The sequence below is a fragment of the Osmerus eperlanus genome, chromosome 4 (assembly GCF_963692335.1).
Source record: "Osmerus eperlanus chromosome 4, fOsmEpe2.1, whole genome shotgun sequence".
NCBI lineage: Eukaryota > Metazoa > Chordata > Actinopteri > Osmeriformes > Osmeridae > Osmerus > Osmerus eperlanus.
In genome coordinates, this window is record NC_085021.1 from 22,353,020 (window position 1) to 22,374,577 (window position 21,558).

The 21,558-nt window shown below is 50.5% G+C and overlaps 1 protein-coding gene across 5 annotated transcripts; it reads right to left on the reverse strand.

The window, feature by feature from the left end:
* Positions 1-3,011: 3,011 nt before the first annotated feature.
* Positions 3,012-14,726, reverse strand: wu:fa11c10 (protein FAM110A). 5 transcript variants are annotated; one of them, XM_062460326.1, is made up of 4 exons: positions 10,698-10,921; positions 5,270-5,642; positions 4,557-5,048; positions 3,012-4,526 (listed from the first exon to the last, which is right to left on the reverse strand). In XM_062460326.1, the coding sequence occupies exons 3-4, from the start codon at positions 5,036-5,038 to the stop codon at positions 3,554-3,556; spliced, it is 1,455 nt and encodes a 484-aa protein (XP_062316310.1). In that variant the 5' UTR covers positions 5,039-5,048; positions 5,270-5,642; positions 10,698-10,921; the 3' UTR covers positions 3,012-3,553. The 5 variants fall into 5 exon arrangements, with proteins under 5 accessions (XP_062316310.1, XP_062316308.1, XP_062316305.1 ...); XM_062460324.1 differs by lacking the exon at positions 10,698-10,921 and adding an exon at positions 14,685-14,726 and having other exon boundaries at positions 3,012-5,048; XM_062460321.1 differs by having other exon boundaries at positions 3,012-5,048.
* Between the last annotated feature and the right edge of the window lie 6,832 nt (positions 14,727-21,558).

A 21,558-nucleotide genomic window follows, 5' to 3' on the forward strand; every position in this document is an offset into this window, starting at 1 on the left:
CCCATCTCCACCCTGCAGCACCTACAGTTCCTCTCCCAGACCTCCCAGAGCAGGACAGCGGGAGCCAACATGGCCGCCCACTCCTCACAGCTGCTTCATGCAAGCCTGGAGGGTTAGCACTTCCTGTCTTCTTCCAGACAAACAGGAAGTCCAATAAATAAACATCAGTTTCTGCTTCCGTTTTTTTCAAACCGCCCGTCAGAGTGATGTCATCGCTTAAAAACACACACAGCATGGCCCGTCAAAGTGATGTCATCGCTTAGAAACACACAGCATGGTACTCTAGGGATGCAATGATCTATAAGTGTGTGTCTGTAGTGTGTGACTGTGTGTAGTGTGTGAGAGTCTAAGTGTGACTGTGTGTGTTTGTTCATGAACCTGTGACTGTGTGTGGGCATGTGTGTGTGAGCGTGTGTGTGAGGGTGTGTGTGTTTGTACAGATAGTCAGATTGCATATTCAGTCCAAAAGGTGTAAAACGTAACAACTCCTCCAGCTGGGAGACAACAGACTTCCAGAACCTTCCTATCAACCTTTCAGAACTATCCCTCTATTATCTCTCCATCCACACATCTTCCTATCCTAGCAGCTGGGACGGGTGAACCAGAGATCTCTCTCTTATGCTCCCCCCTCCCTCCCTCTCTCTCTCTCCATCCACTCTTCCCCTCCCTCTCTCTCTCCATCCACTCTTCCCCTCCCTCTCTCTCCATCCACTCTTCCCCTCCCTCCCTCTCTCCATCCACTCTTCCCCTCCCTCCCTCTCTCCATCCACTCTTCCCCTCCCTCCCTCTCTCCATCCACTCTTCCCCTCCCTCCCTCTCTCTCTCTCCATCCACTCTTCCCCTCCCTCCCTCTCTCCATCCACTCTTCCCCTCCCTCTCTCTCTCCATCCACTCTTCCCCTCCCTCCCTCTCCATCCACTCTTCCCCTCCCTCTCTCTCCATCCACTCTTCCCCTCCCTCTCTCTCCATCCACTCTTCCCCTCCCTCCCTCTCTCCATCCACCTCCCCATCCCTCCATCTCTCTCTCCTGTGTAAAGTCAGTCAGACTGGCTATGCAGAGCTGGTCAAGTCAGTCAGACTGGCTAAGCAGAGCTGGTCAAGTCAGTCAGACTGGCTAAGCAGAGCTGCTCCCTGTAACAGCCCTCTGTGTACCAGTACCACCGACACCTGACCAACTGCCTCTCTCACTCACACACTCCATCTACACACTCAGCCACACACACAATCTCCTGTACTCATATCTCACATAGCTGACTGTGTGTGTGTGTTAGTCAGAATGAGTGGTGTGAATGGTTGTGTTGTTTTCCTGACAGCAGTGTGGCTGTCTCACTAGGTCAGTTAGCTTGTTATCTTTCACATGCACAGACAGCAACACTATCAACTAGGGATGCACCAATACCATTTTTTAAGGACCGAGTACCGATATATTTATTTCTGGTACTCGCCGATACCGATACATTTATTAAAATAATATTATTTTTTGGGGGGTAACGTGGCAGTTTTCCAAGCGCAACACAGTGAGACTAATTAATGTAGGACAGCTTCTTTATTATTACTCGAATGAACAAAGTATTATTTTTATGTGCTTATCACAAACTTAAAGCACAAATTTCAGTGTCCAATAACCTTCAAAGGGCATAATTACCATTGTCATAATTATTATTTTTTTATTAAATGTCAGGTATCGGTCTTTGGTACTCTTACGAGTACATGAGCCTGGTATCAGGCCTGATACTGGTACATGAGCCTGGTATCAGGCCTGATACTGGTACATGAGCCTGGTATCAGGCCTGATACTGGTACATGAGCCTGGTATCAGGCCTGATACTGGTACATGAGCCTGGTATCAGGCCTGATACTGGTACATGAGCCTGGTATCAGGCCTGATACTGGTACATGAGCCTGGTATCAGGCCTGATACTGGTACATGAGCCTGGTATCAGGCCTGATACTGGTACATGAGCCTGGTATCAGGCCTGATACTGGTACATGAGCCTGGTATCAGGCCTGATACTGGTACATGAGCCTGGTATCAGGCCTGATACTGGTACATGAGCCTGGTATCAGGCCTGATACTGGTACATGAGCTTGGTATCAGGCCTGATACTGGTACATGAGCCTGGTATCAGGCCTGATACTGGTACATGAGCCTGGTATCAGGCCTGATACTGGTACATGAGCCTGGTATCGGGCCTGATACTGGTACATGAGCCTGGTATCAGGCCTGATACTGGTACATGAGCTTGGTATCGGGCCTGATACTGGTACATGAGCCTGGTATCAGGCCTGATACTGGTACATGAGCTTGGTATCGGGCCTGATACTGGTACATGAGCCTGGTATCAGGCCTGATACTGGTACATGAGCTTGGTATCGGGCCTGATACTGGTACATGAGCTTGGTATCAGGCCTGATACTGGTACATGAGCCTGGTATCAGGCCTGATACTGGTACATGAGCTTGGTATCGGGCCTGATACTGGTACATGAGCCTGGTATCAGGCCTGATACTGGTACATGAGCTTGGTATCGGGCCTGATACTGGTACATGAGCTTGGTATCAGGCCTGATACTGGTACATGAGCCTGGTATCAGGCCTGATACTGGTACATGAGCCTGGTATCAGGCCTGATACTGGTACATGAGCCTGGTATCAGGCCTGATACTGGTACATGAGCCTGGTATCAGGCCTGATACTGGTACATGAGCCTGGTATCAGGCCTGATACTGGTACATGAGCCTGGTATCAGGCCTGATACTGGTACATGAGCCTGGTATCAGGCCTGATACTGGTACATGAGCCTGGTATCAGGCCTGATACTGGTACATGAGCCTGGTATCAGGCCTGATACTGGTATTGGTATCGATGCATCCCTACAATCAACAGTCTTCCAGCCAAGGTTAGAAAATACAAACACGTTTCATAGAAGCTTTTAGATATTTCGCAGTATCGTGATTAGCTTTGCTCTCAAGTTACACATGTGTGCACACACACGAAGAGGCCAGAGAAGATTTCTCTACACAAGTCTTTATTGCCTCTTTATCTCTACACTGACAGAGATGAACCCAGCTCCACACACACGCACACGCACACGCACACACACACGCACACGCACACGCACACGCACACGCACACACACAGTACCTGTCAACATCTACATCCTCCTGATCATCATCATCCACATTATTGCTCGTTACAACTGTTATATAGATATATAGATCTGTATAACTGTATATCTCTTCTAGTCTTTACAAAGGAGGAGGGAGGAGGGAGGAGGGACCCTCCTGATGATTCTTCTTCTTGTCCAAGAGGGAAGCAGTCTCTGACCTGCAGCCATTCATTAACCAAACACATTCATGAACACACATTCGTAGCACACACAGAAAAAAAACTACAAAAACATAGACCCCTTCAAATGGCCTCGAGGATCGAACAATAAATATTATTCTCCACACGGAGGGGGTGTGGCTTGCAAACTAGCCCCTCCCCCTTTGTCCCTCTGAGTGTCATTATTCCCGCCCTTATTGGGGGCCAGGAGTTGAGCCAATGGCTGCTAAACATTGGAGATGCCTGTACAGTCCCTAGCCTGGGGGGCGGAGTCCCTAGCCAGGGGGGCGGAGTCTCTAGTCTCGGGGGCGGAGTCCCGTGCCTGCCTGATGCCATACAGCCACTTGATGACGCGAGCGTTCCTCTCGATCACCGATATCCCGTACGGCACGCGCTCGCTGGCCCTGGGCATTCCCTCCTCCTCCTCCTCCTCCTCCTCCCTCCGGCGCTCCCCGTACTCCGAGCTGGGCGTGGACACGCTGCGCATCTTGGAGACGGAGATGATGTCGGAGGCGGCCCTGGCGAGGCGCCCCCCGGGCCCCCCCTCGCCCCCGTCCAAGTCGCGGGGGTCCAGACCACAGTAGTTGAAGAAGCGCTCGAGGTCGGCGGTGGCGCGAGAGTAGCGGTCGCTCAGGTCCGACTTGGAGCGGTGCAGGGAGGGGTGCTTGCGGGACCCCCTGGAGCTGCTGGAAGACAGGCGAGTGAAGGCCGGGGAGGCCGGGGGCAGCCTGGGGCTGGGGGGCGGGTAGGGAGGGGGGGCTTGGATGGGGGGGTGGGAGGGGGGCGGCGGGGGAGGGGGGGCCTGGGGCTGGGCTATCTGTCGAGGCTTGATCAGGGGCTGGTGTTTGGGCTGAGGCTGGTGTTGAGGCTGGGGCTGATGTTGAGGCTGGGGCTTGGGTAGAAGAGGAGGCCTCAGTGGTTTCCTCACCTCATGGGGTCGGACATCCACCCTGCGCACCGTGACCGAGTTGGGGGCGCTGTAGGGGGCAGGGGGCCCGGGGCGGAGGCCCCTGGCTGGGACAGGGGGCGGGCAGCGGGCAGGGGGCTCTGGATGCGCCTGGCTGGGGGGGGGGAGGGGGGAGGAGGAGGTGCAGGAGGAGGTGCGTCCGCTCCTCTCCTGCTCGGCTGACAGGCTGCTGCCGATGCTCTTGGCCCCCGAGGAGGGGGAGGTGGCGGAGGAGGAGGAGGGGTCTGGGTAGGTGGCGGAGGAGGAGGAGGGGTCTGGGGAGGTGGCGGAGGACGAGGGGGAGGACAGAGGAGCCTCACACACGTTATTGATCAAGTTATTCAGAATCTCCAGGTTCAGAGGGGGTCCCCCCCCTCCCCCCATCCCGCCCCCCATCCCGCCCCCCATCCCTCCCCCCATCCCTCCCCCCATCCCGCCCCCCTGCTCTGCGTCCCCCGGTCGCCTCGGAAACCTCCTGGCCGGCGGCGTGCTGACGCGGCACTGCATCACCATCCCGGAGGAGAGGAGGGGCTTGCGGATGATTGGCGGCTTGACGGGCGCCTGCCTGGTGAGCGCCACCTGCTGGCTCTTGACGTACTTGGCCTTGTCGGCCTCCAGACGCTCCACCGCGCTCAGCCGCGGCCCCGGGACCACGCGCAGCCGGAAGTAGTCCGGGCCCTTGTTGAGGAGGCGGAAGGACATGGCGGGGGTGAAGGGGCCCCCGGGGAGACGGGAGTCATGGGGCCGCAGGGTCTCCACGGGCATGCTGCAGGGGCTGGAGGGGGAGACAGACAGGAAGAGAGGGTGAGTACAGGATGAGAGACGAGAGAAGAGAGAGAAGAGAGAGAGAGAGAACAGACAGGGGTATAAGACTGACTATAACAGGGGTATAGTCAGTGTCTCACCAAATGTCCTCAGAAAGCAGCTTTTTTATTCTCTCCCTCCCCCACTCCCCCCTCTTCCTCCTCCCTCCCCCAGCTTCTTTAACTTCCTTACCGGTTAAACTGCTCCTGCTTCCTATTCTCCTCTTCTCCTCCCTCCTTCTCTCTGTCTGGATCACTGAAAGCCTGCTCGCTGACCAGCCAGGGTCAAATTCCACACCAGCTCGCTCTCTGTGTGTGTGACCCCCGGGGGAGACCCAGATAGGGGCTGAACCCTGGAGCGTTGACCCAGGAACAGGCACCAGAGTCTGGGTTCAGCGGGGGCGGAGGTGGGTCTGACTGGGGGCAGAAACAGACCTCCAGAAAGACAGACAACAGATGATCCAGTCTCTTCCTGCTTCGTCAGTAAGTCTGCGTGTCCCAGATCCAGACAGACAGCTGCTCCTCTTAAGGTCCTGGTCCAGAACTGGGTTAGTCCTGGGTTAGTCCTGGAGGTAGGGAGAGATCTGGTCACACACACAGACACAACTCTCTCTCTCTCTCGAGGACGGGAGATAACAGCACAGACACAACTCTCTCTCTCTCTCGAGGACGGGAGATAACAGCACAGACACAACTCTCTCTCTCTCTCTCTCTCCGGCGGAGGACGGGAGAGCAGTGAAGTGGAGCAGACGGAGAGAAGGCTTTAGTATGCCGCCCGGCCACGCCCCCAGCACACTCTCCAGCCCCCGCCAGCCAATCACACGGCAGCCTGCCAGCCCCAGCAGGTCGGGGGGGCGGGGTGGGGGCTGGGGGAGCTGCGCAGTCATTGGTCGTTGTCAGAAGGGATTCTGACCAATTACACCCCTCCCCCCACGAACAACAAAACACAGACATCAGACTGGATTTTCATTCAAATGAAATTCTTTGAAAGGCTGGAGAGAAAGAGAAAAAAAGGGAGAGGAGGGGAGAGATAGATAGAGGAGGGGGGAGGAGGGCAGAGAGAGAGAGAAAGGGGTGGAACAGCTGCAATCTTTTGCATTCACTTGCGTCAAAGACAGCAGGCTCTTACAAAAACATTATAGAAACATTTAAATAATCATCACTGTTCTCCTCTAACGGGAACTCCTTCACTGCTACAGTAAAGGAGGGAGGAGTGTGTGTGTGTGTGTGTGTGAGATAGATACAGAGAGAGAGAAAGACACAGAAAGAAAGAGAGCAGGAGAAAGAAAGTGAACAAGAAACAGCAAAGAAAGAGAAAGGAGAGAGAGAGAGGTGTGAGAAAAGTAGGTTTTTCAGTAGTACTGTTACATATCTCAATAACCTCCTCTCTCTCTGTGTTTCAGTAGTACTGTTACATATCTCAATAACCTCCTCACTCTCTGTGTTTCAGTAATAGTGTTACATATCTCAATAACCTCCTCACTCTCTGTGTTTCAGTAGTACTGTTACATATCTCAATAACCTCCTCACTCTCTGTGTTTCAGTAGTAGTGTTACATATCTCAATAACCTCCTCTCTCTGTGTTTCAGTAGTACTGTTACATATCTCAATAACCTCCTCACTCTCTGTTTCAGTAGTACTGTTACATATCTCAATAACCTCCTCTCTCTGTGTTTCAGTAATAGTGTTACATATATCTCAATAACCTCCTCACTCTCTGTGTTTCAGTAGTACTGTTACATATCTCAATAACCTCCTCACTCTCTGTGTTTCAGTAGTAGTGTTACATATCTCAATAACCTCCTCTCTCTGTGTTTCAGTAGTACTGTTACATATCTCAATAACCTCCTCTCTCTGTGTTTCAGTAATAGTGTTACATATCTCAATAACCTCCTCTCTTTGTGTTGCTCTCCTCTCTCCAGTCTGTAGTGGATGGATGGATGACGATTAAAATGAAATTCAACCGTCAAAGCACTGGTTACTATTAGTGTCAGAGTCCTAGTTAGAACTGTCCCTCTCCTCTTCCCATCTCCTCCCCCTCCTCTAATCTTCTCCTCCCAAGTCCTCCATCTCCTCCCCCTCTTTTCCCCCCTCCATGCAGGGTTACAAAGTTGGGTTCTTCCATGTTTCCATCCCTTACACCCTCAACCCCCTGCCTTACATCACCACACTCCCCCCTTCCTCCTCCTCCTCCCATCTTCCACACCATCAGAAACATCATCATCCTCACATTTTTAATGAGTCTTTTTATATCCTCCCTCCTCCTCACCTCGCTATCCTGCCTCCCCCCTCCTCTCCTGTCTCCCCCTAGCAAAACCCCAGGGTAGACAACACACACTGTACACACACTCACGTACACACACACACACTCACAGCAGCTTTCATCTCCTCCACGTGACAAACCAAAGGCTTCCGTATGTATTTCTGTAGATGAAAACCAACACCTCTCTCTCCCTCTCTGTCTCTCTCTCTGTCCTTTTCTCTCTTTCTCTTTCCTTATTTCTCTCTCCCACCAATCTCATGGGGATTACACCTGTACAGTGTAGAGTACACTGTACACAGGTACACACTGTACCTGTCTGTCTGCCTGTCTGTCTGTCTGCCTCTCTGTCTGCCTGCCTCTCTGCCTGTCTGTCTGTCTGCCTCTCTGCCTGTCTGTCTGTCTGCCTCTCTGTCTGTCTGCCTGCCTGCCTCTCTGCCTGCCTGCCTGTCTGTCTGCCTCTCTGTCTGTCTGCCTGCCTGCCTCTCTGCCTGCCTGCCTGCCTGTCTGTCTGCCTCTCTGCCTGCCTGTCTGCCTGCCTGCCTGCCTGCCTGCCTGTCTGCCTGCCTGCCTGTCTGCCTGTCTGTCTGCCTTTGTTCTCTGGTTGGAAACATGTAGCCTACATAAATGACTGAGTGACCGACTGACTGTTTAGCAGATTAGGACAGATTATGGATTACAGATTATGGATTACAGCGGCAACAAGAGGTAAGCAAACAAAGGATGTGGGTGCAGTCACAGTCTACATTATTATATAAGACTAGTATCATTCAGCAGAAAAGCATTAAACCAACCAATCAAAACAGGAAGTAAACAGGCCTTTCATATCTATACAGATCAGCAGGTCTGCACAGATTTAAATAGAGCATCTACAGACATACAGGTCCATATCCAGGCCCCAGGTCCTGTGCAGGCGTGTGCAGGACGTGTGCAGGGCGTGGCGGGTATGTGCAGGCGTGTGAAGGGCGTGTGCAGGTGTGGGCGGGTGTGTGCAGGGCGTGTGCAGGGCGTGTGCAGGCGTGTGCAGGGCGTGTGCAGGCGTGTGCAGGGTGTGTGCAGGCGTGTGCAGGGCGTGTGCAGGGCGGTGTGCGGGTGTGTGCAGGCGTGTGCAGGGCGTGTGCAGGGCGTGTGCAGGGCGTGTGTGTGCTATGAGTCGACAGCAGGATGACTGGGGGGGTCATACCACTGAGGTGAGAATTGATCTGGACAAGAGACTCACTGACCTGACAACTCTGTGTGTGTGTGTGTGAGGAAGGGACAGGAATAACTTCCTATCGGAAACAAAAACACACCTCCCCCTGGCATGCTGGTTGTCTGGCCTCCTGCCCTGTGTGTGTGTGTGTGTGTGTGTGTGTGTGTGTGTGTGTGTGTGTGTGTGTGTGTGTGTGTGTGTGTGTGTGTGTGTGTGAGACCATGATGGACATATATACTCAGGTCCCTAAACACACATGAGCCAACTGTCAAAGCTCCTACAATATTGGAAGAGTTGGAACAGACAGCAGCTTCAGCTCAGTTTTCAAACCACAATATTAGAAGATAATGATCATATACCCTCACAGCCTTCATATACCCTCACAGCCTTCATATACCCTCACAGCCTTCATATACCCTCACAGCCTTCATATACCCCACAGCCTTCATATACCCTCACAGCCTTCATATACCCTCACAGCCTTCATATACCCTCACAGCCTTCATATACCCTCACAGCCTTCATATACCCTCACAGCCATCATATACCCACAGCCTTCATATACCCTCACAGTCATCATGTAGGACAGAGAGAGAGAGAGAGATAGAGAGAGAGAGAGAGAGTGAGAGAGAGAGAGAGAGAGAGAGAGAGAGAGAGAGAGAGAGAGAGACGAGAGAGAGAGAGAGAGAGAGAGAGGAGATGAGGAGAGAGGAGAGAGAGAGAGAGAGAGAGAGGGAGAGAGAGAGGAGAGAGAGAGAGGAGAGAGAGAGCGAGAGCGAGAGGCGAGAGCGAGAGCGATGGCGAGAGCGAGAGAGAGCGAGAGCGAGAGAGAGAGAGAGAGAGAGCCATTCCTGCCTAGAGGAAGAGAGCTGGGTTAATTACAGCAGTAATTACAGGGGAATTCTGGACTGGGAGCAATTAGGTCCTCCTGTAGTCTTTATCAGTCCCCTATCCAAGGAAACGTACAGACTGGGACACAGAGGGAGGGAGGGGCGGGGAGGGGAGGGAGGGAAGGGGGGGAGGGGGGGAGGGAAGGGGGGAAGGGGGGGAGGGAGGGAGGGAAGGGAGGGGGGGAGGGAAGGGGGGGAAGGGGGGAGGGAGGGAGGGAAAGGATGGGGGGAGGGACAGGGGGGATGGGGGAGGGAGGGGAGGGAAGGAGGAGGGGGAGGGAAGGGGGGAAGGGGGGAGGGAGGGAGGGAGGGAGGGGGAGGGGGGGGGGGAGGGAAAGCTACAGGAAGACAGCAGAGAACATTTGACAGACAGACACAAAGTCTGCTATCTGTTTCTGTTTGTTCTAGCTCAAGCACCAGATATAGAGTATATGGAGGGTCAGGTGGCTGAGCGGTTAGGGAATCGGGCTCGAATCGGGCTTCGATTCCCGGCCGTGACAAATGACGTTGTGTCCTCGGGCAAGGCACTTCACCCTACTTTGCCTCGGGTGGAATGTCCCTGTACTTACTGTAAGTCGCTCTGGATAAGAGCGTCCTGCTAAATGACTAAATAATAGAGTAATCTAGCTTTTCCATGCTGTTAGCACATTATACACACACACACCAAAGTTGAACAGAAACTACTGTGGCTGTGAAACAGCTGTCCTGTAGTCCTAGTCTAAAGAAGAGAAGTCAGGGAAGCCCAATGTTTCACCAAGGCCAGTATTTTTAGATTAGCAACATTCCAGCACATACACACACACACACACAACCCCACCGCCTGCTGTCTAAATACACACTCAGACACACACACACACACACACACAGGTGAGGAGAACTTAACTCTCACAAACTCATCAATAAGTCAAAACACAAACACACAGTCTTGACCAACACACACCGCACACGACACACCCAGACAAAAAACATAACACACACTCCCACATCCAGAAGAGCAGTAGTCTAAACACACACCCTCCTATGTCTCTTCTCTCTCTCCTCCTGTGTCTCTCTCTCCTCCTGTGTCTCTCTCTCCTCCTGTGTCCTCTCTCTCCTCCTGTGTCTCTCTCTCCTCCTGTGTCTCTCTCTCCTCCTGTGTCTCTCTCTCCTCCTGTGTCTCTCTCTCCTCCTGTGTCTCTCTCTCCTCCTGTGTCTCTCTCTCCTCCTGTGTCTCTCTCTCCTCCTGTGTCTCTCTCCTCCTGTCTGAACGCGTCTCTCTCTCTCCGGTCTACTCACGTACTTCAGAGAAGTTTCCAGACCGGACCAGGGCAGCGGAACCCAGCTCCAGAACCCCCGGGCCTCCGGAATGTTAGAACGCTGTGGAGTGGAATCCTTGCCAGGAGAGAGTGGACAGAGAGAGGCCGCTGCTTTCGCTCCCTGAGACCGCGTGGTGTGTGTGAGAGAGAGGGTGAGTGTGTGTGTGTTTGCCAACTGCAGAGCAACCTGTGACTTTCTCTCCCTCTAGCGGAAAGACTCCTCCTACTCCAGGCCCTAGGTCCAGCCCCTTCCCTTCCCTAGAAGCAGGAAGAGGCTGGAAAGCGGGAGGAAACACAGCTTTTCCTCAGATACATGACATCCCCCCCCCCCCCCTTCCTACCTGAGACAGATTATTGTGATGCAGCGGCAGGTTCCACCCTGTCCTGGAAGAGGAGGGGTGTGTTCTCAGGAACCAACACAGACTTCCACAGAGGACGTGTGTCCTTCTGGCAGACCAGAGCCCTATCCCCTGGGGACTGACTACCCTGTGTGCATGGGCGGCGCTAGGGAGGGGCTAGCAGGTGCTTCCAAACCCCCAAGAAACACCAAGGCACCCCGATAGCACCCCCAAAAATTATTTCTGGAAAATCCGATCGGAGAATCGGATGTTAATTGTACTGAGTCTGACACGGAGCAGTCCGCTGATGCGTTTGCACAACTGCAGTTCCATTCAAATTAGCATCACGAGTGTGGCCAAGTTTTTCTCATTCATTAATAGAATTTATATATAATTTATATATAATTGCGCAGCTCAACCTGTCAATGATCTAGCACCCCCTCAGCACCTGCATGAAAAATTATCTGGCGCCCGCCCCTGCCTGTGTGTGTGGGTGTGTATGTGTCCATATTTTTGAACATGCTGTGGCTTTTAAGAAATGTAAAACACACACAGGCAGAGGTTGGGGTGCAATTGTGTGTGTGTGTGTGTTAGACAGCTGGTCATAAAGTTATGAAGACTGAGCCACACAAGATGCTCTCACATCTCCCCCTCCCCCCCCCCTCTCCCCCCCCCCCCCCCGTCTCCCTCACTAGAAGACGGCTGGGGGAACATACTTTGACTAGCTACTGAACAACTCTTCTAGCCTATAGGTATGTAAGGAACCTGCACAGGAATAAACACACACACAACTGATCTGACTACCTGCCAGTCTCACGTTACAGCTCATATTACATATCAGCATGTCGAGGCAAGGCCTTGTCTCGCTCACCATCTCACACACTCACACACACACACAAACACACACGATCTGCACAGATCGTGCGATATGTGGAGCAGGGCTTTAAAGAAATAACTTACTCATTCTGCAATCTCACACCATGAGTAATATCCGATTATTTGAAGGAAGTGTGCTGTGTGCTGGTGGGTGTTTACGCTGTGAGTTGACTTGCTGAACGAGCCGCGATCGGTCGGGACAGGTCGGAGATGTTTGCGATTGGATTGTCGGAATTTCTGAAAAAAGCGCCGACCAAGCGTATCTCCCTGCGAGAACTCTCTAGAGAGCCTGTAAAGAAATAACCAGCCTGCAACTCATTTGTTTAAGGAAATGAGACGTACTGTTGCTCATGACCAGCGACAGTTACTAGCTGTCCTGCAGTCTTCCTTATCAGGGCATGGAGCTCCGAGCCGTTTGTTGACGTTCTCATGAGCTACCTGACCTGCAGTGTTGACTCAGCACATTAGGGATCAGAGCCTGTCATGCCCGCACACACACACACACACAGAGTAAATAAACCAAGCAGGTTCCCTCCTCACTGTTTAAAATATGACCACACACACACACACACAGAGATGCTAACACCTTGAGCACCAGCCCACACACACACTCAGGCCTGAGGTTCTTCTAACCCTGAGGTTCTACCTGCTTGGGAAGTGTTGGGGGGCAGAGAGAGTGATGCCAAACACCAGCACATCATTCACTCTCACACTCTCTAAGACTGTGTGTGTGAGAGACAGAGAGAGAGAGAGACAGAGAGAGAGAGAGAGAGAGAGAGAGAGAGAGACAGTGTGTAAATGTGTGTGTGTGTGGTGTGTGTGTGTGACAGTGTGTGACAGTGTGTGCGTGTTATAAACAAGGTTCACCTCGTAGGGGAGGGAGAGACACCAGCTTGCATGAACTCTGTTAATTACTTTCTCATATTACGCAATCTGGTCAGGCCGGAGATTACTACAGTGACTGTGTGTGAGTGTGTGTTAGTGAGTGTGTGTGTGTGTGTGAGTGAGTGTGTGTGTGAGGGTGTGTGAGTTAAGCACCAACTGTAACCATGAAACCATATCATGATTCTCCTGACATCTGCCAGTGAGCTGGGATAGCCTCTTTTCTCACACCACACAGAGTCCACACTGATGCAGCTCACACAAGGTCAAACCTGCCCTGATGAACAACCACTAACAAGACAGCCACAAACTCTGATGCAAAAAGAAACAGAGAGAGGGAGATAAAGGGAGAGAGAAAAAAGAGAGAGAGAGAGGTTGAGAATGAAACGTCTACTTCTGTCACTACATACACATCCATGCCCACACACACACCCTTAACACACACACACACACACAGCCGGGTTGATGGAAAGCAGCAGTTCAGATATAGCCTCTCTGCCTCAGGACACAAACTCTCAGAGCAACAACGTGATGACGACACTGACGAGCATGTGGTTTCCATGGAAACGACGTGACATTATCTAAGTCTTACCTAACTACTACAGTCTAATTCTCTATTTGAAATACAATCATACACTTCCTTTTGATTTGGAATGTGTGTACTACAGCAGGACAGTGTATAACCCAGATTAGCAGAGTGTACTAGAGCAGGACAGTGTATAACCCAGATTAGCAGAGTGTACTAGAGAAGGACAGTGTATAACCCAGATTAGCAGTGTACTAGAGCAGGACAGTGTATAACCCAGATTATCAGAGTGTACTACAGCAGGACAGTGTATAACCCAGATTAGCAGAGTGTACTAGAGCAGGACAGTGTATAACCCAGATTAGCAGAGTGTAGTAGAGCAGGACAGTGTATAACCCAGATTATCAGAGTGTACTACAGCAGGACAGTGTATAACCCAGATTAGCAGTGTACTAGAGCAGGACAGTGTATAACCCAGATTAGCAGAGTGTAGTAGAGCAGGACAGTGTATAACCCAGATTATCAGAGTGTACTAGAGCAGGACAGTGTATAACCCAGATTAGCAGAGTGTACTAGAGCAGGACAGTGTATAACCCAGATTAGCAGAGTGTAGTAGAGCAGGACAGTGTATAACCCAGATTATCAGAGTGTACTAGAGCAGGACAGTGTATAACCCATATTAGCAGAGTGTACTAGAGCAGGACAGTGTATAACCCAGATTAGCAGATTGCCTCCCAGTCTGATCAGACAGGTGTTGGAGGAGGAAGGGCTCTGGGTTCTAAACTGGCCCCTAGTTCCAAAGGAAGACACTGACAGGAAACAGACCATTACAGGAAGAGCCCCTCACTTCCTGCCCCCCCCCCCCCCCCCCCCGGAGGTAAACATCGGGAGGAAGGGGAGGTGTGGGTCTGGGACTAATCGTATCCTTCATCTCTCTCCACACCCCCACCTTCACATCCCTCTCGCTCTCTCATCACTTATGGTAAACAGCTAGTCTAAGTATTTTCGCAGAAACGAGGATGCAAATGAAATCCATTAGTTTAGACAGGTGGAGCAATGCACAATAATAGAAAACACAACTGACATATTCTCCGTGATAAATACTGATATATTTATAGTTCTGAATTCTTCAACCGATTGTTGTCACCGTTCACAAAGGTCGCCAATCACTCGATATTCCACTCGACCCTGTTCCAAGAACGTGAACTGGGCCGAATAAAAGTCAACACGATGAACATTCTGCAGTTTACAACAGTTTACAAACGGGGTTACACGTGCGTGTCAACAATGTTTGTAACTTGCCGTTGCTTTTTGAAAACGGATCAATACTTATTGATTAAATTACTCACCGTGAGAGACCAACAGACGGGCTTCCTGTACTGATGTTAGTCAGTATTTATTAGTATATCAGAAAATATTTTCACAACCAAGAAACGGTACCTGCACGCTTTACTGTTGAAGACAAGAAACTTTCAAGGTTGGCGCGGACTATACCAATTAATCCGTGCACAATTGCGTTAATGTCCGGCAAACTATTACTATGCACGTATTCTTTGAATGGCAGGTAATTTCTTATAGCCTCTGGGCCTGTATTTTGAAGACATCCATTGGTATCAATGCAAAACCTGTGAAACAAATGCATTCGTCCAATGATTTTCAAAGGCAGTAGATTTTTTTCACCCCTGATATGGTGCCGTGCCCGATTGGTATGTTCAGAGTCCTGCCATTGGTCCATTCGCAGTTTAGACGACGCGTTTCCATGGCATCGCTACGCCGGAACGAACTGAATACACACGTTACAACACGTCACAATCACTCTTTGTTACAAAGTGCAACATTCGAACTATGTCAGACTTTTCACAGACACAAACACACACCAAAACAGCGTTCTCTGGTGTCAAAATTGTGAAAGTAATAAATATATTGATTCGATTTAAGAACAGCAGAGACAGTGTTCGATGTGGACTGCTTAACATTATTTAAATGGAACATTCATGCCACAAAAGCATACTGAATTGAACTGAGAAAGAAAGTGTGTGAGAGTAAGGGGGGAGGAGGGCAGTCTTAAGCAAGCTTAAGGATGATGTAATGTTTTGGCTTCAAACTGATTTAATTAACTAATTCAGAATGACCTCAGCTCAACTGGAGAGGTGTTCCTCTGTCCTGGTGGAGAGGAGAGGCTGCAGAACACCAGAGGCCCTGTCCTCACAGGAACACAAGGGTTCCTTACTGGAGAAACATCTGTTTAACTTAACAATTTGATCAACAAAAATCTTAATCGAAAGGGCTTAGAAACCCTTAGCATAATTAGAATAATGCAATTAGCACATTTATCACATCACAATGTGTTGTGTGTGTGTTTGGGTCAGAGAGAGGTTGAGAGAGAGAGAGAGAGAGAGAGAGAGAGGTGGAGGAAGAGAGAGAAGGGGGAGGTGGAGGAAAATAATTCTGTAGTTTGTCCAAGATGGATGCTGAACTCACTTCCATGAACTAAGACACCACACACACACACACACACACACACACTTGGACACACACACCAATAAAACACCATTTAGTGTTTATTGTTTAGTTGCACATGCATGATTGTGTTGTTAACAACTCCCAGTGGACGATGGGAAACTCATCAGTGTTGACCTCTGACCCCCGGCCCGGCACATCACAGGACAGGAAGTCTTCCAGGCCGTAGTGGACACAAAACATCATCACTTCCTGTCGCTGGTCTCTCTGGGATGAGAAACAACCAGGGTTCCCATTCTGTCAGATGTCCAGGTGTGTGTGTGTGTGCATATGTATGCGTGTGTGTGTGGAGGAAGGGGACACCAGACTAGCACAGTCTGGTGACTGGGTGAGCATGGCAGTGACTGAGGGAGGGAAGGCCAGTTTCCCTCCCAAAGAAGGAGATGTGGTTTAGGAGCAAAATGGGGGAGAGGAGGGGGGATGTAAACAGACTCTCCCCTGACACGTCTCTCCAGGAAGATTCTTCCATTCCAAGTTTAGACACCATTTCCTCTCTCACTTGCCTTCTCTCTCCCTCTCACCCCTCTCTCTCCCTTCTCTCTCCCTCTCCCCCCTCTCTCTCCCTCCTCTCTCTCTCACCTGACCCTCAGTCTCCCAGCTTCTGTTTCCCTCAAAACACTTTTATTTATAGTGCTCTTTAAGCACATGCCGGCTAAAAATAATATGGCATTTGTTTTGATTTGTTTTTTTAATCTCTTATGTAATCACTTTAGTCCAGCCAAGCAATGCCAAGAAGTGGAGAGAGTCTTTCCTTGGGTGTCATAAATCAAGCGCTGCTTGCCAACTCTCAGTGCACAGTACGAGTTCTAGTGGACAACAACCAAGAGTGTGTAGGGGACATTACGTCTACCTTGAGATAAATACATCAAACTACATTTAACTGGAATTATTTCCACTCTGAGGAAAAACAAGAAAAACAAAGCTAAGGAATTGGATGACCAACTCCTGAGAGTCAAAGTTCTGGGAGAGGAAAGGAGAGGAGGGGGAGGAGAGGAGGAGAGGAGGGGGAGGAGAGGAGGAGGAGAGGAGGGGGAGAGGAGGAGAAAAGCAACTCGAGGAAGCTTTCTACATATTTAGCAATGCTTTTGTGGTTGAGTACTGTTGTAACAATCTCACGTAACTTGTCTGGCATGTATTTATTCCTTCAAAGAAAACAAACTAACAAACAAAGACTCTTGACAAAGCCCTCACATTAGCTAACTCACTGGAAATAAGGAACCGGCCAATCAGGCAGCAGCAAAACTAGTTTGTTCCCCTGAGTAACTCAGTGACTGTTGTTATATATCCGACACTTCCTCCTTTAAAAGGTCAGAGGCTCAGTCCGGGCCATGCAGTCTGTCACCATGCACACGCAGGTGTGTGTGTGACCATGACGACGATGTCATCAATGAGGACGTTTGGATTTCACTGGACCAACAGACACTACCTTCTTCTTGCGTTTATTTGAAAAGGGACAGTGTACATTGATAAACATGTAAACATGTAAAAGCACCGGAATTAGCAAGGTTAGCTAGTTTTCACCTGTTGTCCCTTGGCAGGGCATGACAGAGAGATACGGAAATAAAAGAAAGAAATAATAATACTAAATTATATTATAAAAAAGAAAGAAAAGCAACAGTTTGACAAAACAGTGCAGTTAAGATAACAAATTGTAAAAACCAGACAGATAGGCATACAAGGTGTTCGACATAAAAAGAAGTTACTAGTCACCTATGGCAACGGAAGTTGGCTCGAAGCTAACGATAGCTAAGAAACTAAATGTGCGAACGATTGGAAACGGTGGGAAACCACATTATGACATGATTCAATTCAAAAAAGAGAGGGAAGACTGAAAGAGAGAGAGAGGGAGGAGAGAGAGGGAGGAGAGAGTGGGAAGAGAGAGAGAGGGAGGAGAGAGAGAGGGAGAGATACATAGAGAAAGATAGAAATACAAATTGTATGTACACAGTAGAGGATTGTGATCTATCTATATGGAAAAACAAGCACACACACACACACACACAGACACTCACACACATACACACACACGCTCACACTCACACACACATACACAGACACTCACACACACTTCCCCCGGGGCAGTGACCTTGTCAGCTTCCTGGTGGAGAAGAGGGCTTGTTAAGCAGAGTACCAGAACAGCATCTGCTGTGTGACCTGGTGAGAGAGACACAGCTCTCTGCTGGGTGACCTGGTGAGAGAGACACAGCTCTCTGCTGGGTGACCTGGTGAGAGAGACACAGCTCTCTGCTGGGTGACCTGGTGAGAGAGACACAGCTCTCTGCTGGGTGACCTGGTGAGAGAGACACAGCTCTCTGCTGGGTGACCTGGTGAGAGAGACACAGCTCTCTGCTGGGTGACCTGGTGAGAGAGACACAGCTCTCTGCTGGGTGACCTGGTGAGAGAGACACAGAGCTCTCTGCTGTGTGACCTGGTGAGAGAGACACAGAGCTCTCTGCTGTGTGACCTGGTGAGAGAGACACAGAGCTCTCTGGTACAAACCCACCACCACTCATATTGATCAGATATTCTGATTCTATATTCAGAGCCCACCTCAGGGATTCCAGAACGCTCAGACAAACATTCCGCACCCTGACTGAGATGAATTGGAGGTATTCCCTCAGCCACCACCAAAAGATTCCTCTCTCTCTCTTTTCCATCTCACTCCATCTTTCTTTGTCCCCTTCTCACTACCCTTTTCTTTCCCCCTCCATCTGTCTCTCTCTCTATTTCTCCCTCCCCTCTGTTCTCTCCCTCTCAGTCTCTCTCCCTCTCTGTTTCTCTCTCTTTAGAGAAGATCCCTCAGCAATAGTCAGCAGCCTGGCCCACAGAGGGTCCGAGGTCACGGGGTCATACCGACCAGAGCCACAGGAGAACTGTGTAACACTGTACTTAGTCCTGTCACACCTTGTCATGAGACTGTACAATTTGGTATCAAACTCTGGTATGATCCTGTAATACTTGTTCAAACATTTGTCATTTATCCTACTACATTATAGTATACAGTACATTCCTCAAACCAGCCAGCCAGCCAGCCTGCCAGCCAACTCCCTGGGTCAGTGATTAAACAAGCAATGTTGACATAGCTCTGTACACCTTCCTCTCATCCCTCTTTCTCGCTTCATTCCCAGCCCTGCCCCCCATGCGCCCTTCTCCCCTGCCCCCCATGCGCCCTTCTCCCCTGCCCCCCATGCGCCCTTCTCCCCTGCCCCCCATGTGCCCTTCTCCCCTGCCCCCTTCTACCCTGGCCCCCACCCCGTCTGACCGTCTGCCCAGAGCGATTGGAATTTGACCCACTTACCCATGATGCCACAGTGTGTAGAGGCTGTCTGTGATGCCATGCCAGGATAGAGGAGAGAGGAGCGTAGAGGAGAGGAGACGAGAGGAAGAAGTTTAGTATACCAAACCTGGAAATGTAGGGGTAGACCAGCCAGCCAGAAATCTCAGAGTCACAGCATACAAACACACACACTGACTGGGGTATTATGTTCCTCCAATCTGACCCAGATTCACGCAGTGTGTGTGTGTGTGTGTGAGGATGCAGAGGATGATGCAGCAGAGGCTTGGTTCTTATGGCAGCTAAGTGGCAGAGAGAGAGAGGGAGGAGAGAGATGAAGAGAGAGGGGGTAGAGAGAGGAAGAGAGAGGAAGATAGAGTGGGGTAGAGAGAAAGAGAGAGAGGGGGATAGAGAGGAAGAGAGAAGGGGGAGAGAGAGGAAGAGAGAGTGGGGTAGAGAAAGAGAGAGGGGGGGTAGAGAGAAAGAGAGAGAGGGGGGAGAGAGAGGGGTAGAGAAAGAAAGAGAGGGGGGTAGAGAGGAATAGAGAGAGTAAAAAAAGAGTAGCACCAGTTAGCACCACAGAGCATCAACATTGTCCAGTGTCCTCTCAGCCGGGACGGGCTGGAGATTAGCCGTTAGAGAGGTTGGAGAGTGTGGCGTTGGCATGGCAATGGCGTCTGTCGTTTGTTATCCCACTAGATTGACCCGGGGCCAGATGCCTCCTCCACCTTCATCCCTGCCTCTTTATTCTGTCAGAGAGAGAGAGAGAGAGAGAGAGAGAGGGGGGAAAGAGAGAGAGAGGGGAGAGAGAGAGAGGGGAGAGAGAGAGAGAGGGGAGAGAGAGAGAGAGGGGAGAGAGAGGGGGAGATAGGGGAGTGAGAGAGGGGAGAGAGAAAGAGAGAGATGGGAGAGAGGTAGAACAAAGAAAAGGAGGTGAAGGATGGAGGGATTCCCCTGGAGAGATGGAGGCCGCAACCTCAATCCCCCTGGCACATGGGGGGGGGGGGGGGACTGGGGAGGGGGGGAGAGACTGGGGAGGGGCAGTGGGGCGCAGGTGGGAGGGGGAGTCAGGGAACAATGGGGGCATCGAGCAGAGGGTTGTGTGTAAGGGGCAGGGGGAGGAAGGCAGGGGGAGGGAGGACAGTGGGGGTTGTGGTGTTTGCACCGTCACGGGTTATCTTAATTTCCATAAATGAATCAAGGACGCGTGCCACTCTGTGTGTGTGTGTGTGGCAGCTGTTATGTTCTGATGAAACCGTTACTCCAACAGTCTCTCCCACACCAGACATCAACCTACACAAACAGAGACATGACTCCTCTTCTGCTCAAATGAATAAATGTCTCCAGTCCAGATCCAGCACAGGGAGACAGACAGTTAGGGTTACGAAGACAAGTCTTCTACTGAAAGATCATGACCAGAGTTCAATTTGTTTACCTTCTCTCTCTCTCTCCCTCACTCACTCTTTTTTTTTTTTTTTTTACAATCTCTCTCCTTTGGATTCCCTCTCTCTCTGTCGTACTTTCTCTCTCATGTGAACTTTTTTTTTTTTTTCTATCTCTATCTCTCTCTCTCTCTGTCATGCACTCTCTTTTTTAGTAGATGTTTGCTGCCATCTAGTGGATTTGTTTAATACCACAACCAAAATGTAGCAGCGGTGAATGGTCAGTTTTCAATAGGTTACCGATTTCGGTACAGCACCTGCTAGGCTACTTGCACGTGTGTGTGTGAGGGATTATGTGTGTGTGTCCATGTGTGTGTGTCTACGTGCATGTATAAATGTGGAAGTGTGTGTGGAGATGGTTGGACTATGTGAATGAGTTATGTGTGAGGTTTGTGTGTGTGTGAAAGAGTGTATGTGTGTATCTATTGCGTGGGTATCTAAGTAGGTTGGTGTATATCTCGGTGTGTGGAGAATGTATGTACGTGCGGAGAAGGTTGTTTGTGGATATGTGTGTGTGGCTGGAGGCTTCCGCTTTAACAGACCAGGCTGATATCCGGCAACATGTGACCTCCTGCTTCTCTGGGTGATGAGATGCAGTGAGTTTGCAGGGTGCTGTAGCTCTCTGGGTGATGAGATGCAGGGAGTTTGCAGGGTGCTGTAGCTCTCTGGGTGATGAGATGCAGGGAGTTTGCAGGGTGCTGTAGCTCTCTGGGTGATGAGATGCAGGGAGTTTGCAGGGTGCTGTAGCTCTCTGGGTGATGAGATGCAGGGAGTTTGCAGGGTGCTGTAGCTCTCTGGGTGATGAGATGCAGGGAGTTTGCAGGGTGCTGTAGCTCTCTGGGTGATGAGATGAAGGGAGTTTGCAGGGTGCTGTAGCTCTCTGGGTGATGAGATGCAGGGAGTTTGCAGGGTGCTGTAGCTCTCTGGCTCCCTCTGCAGCAGGACATAGGAAGTATCACCCAAAGGATTTTTTAAATAATTGTTCTC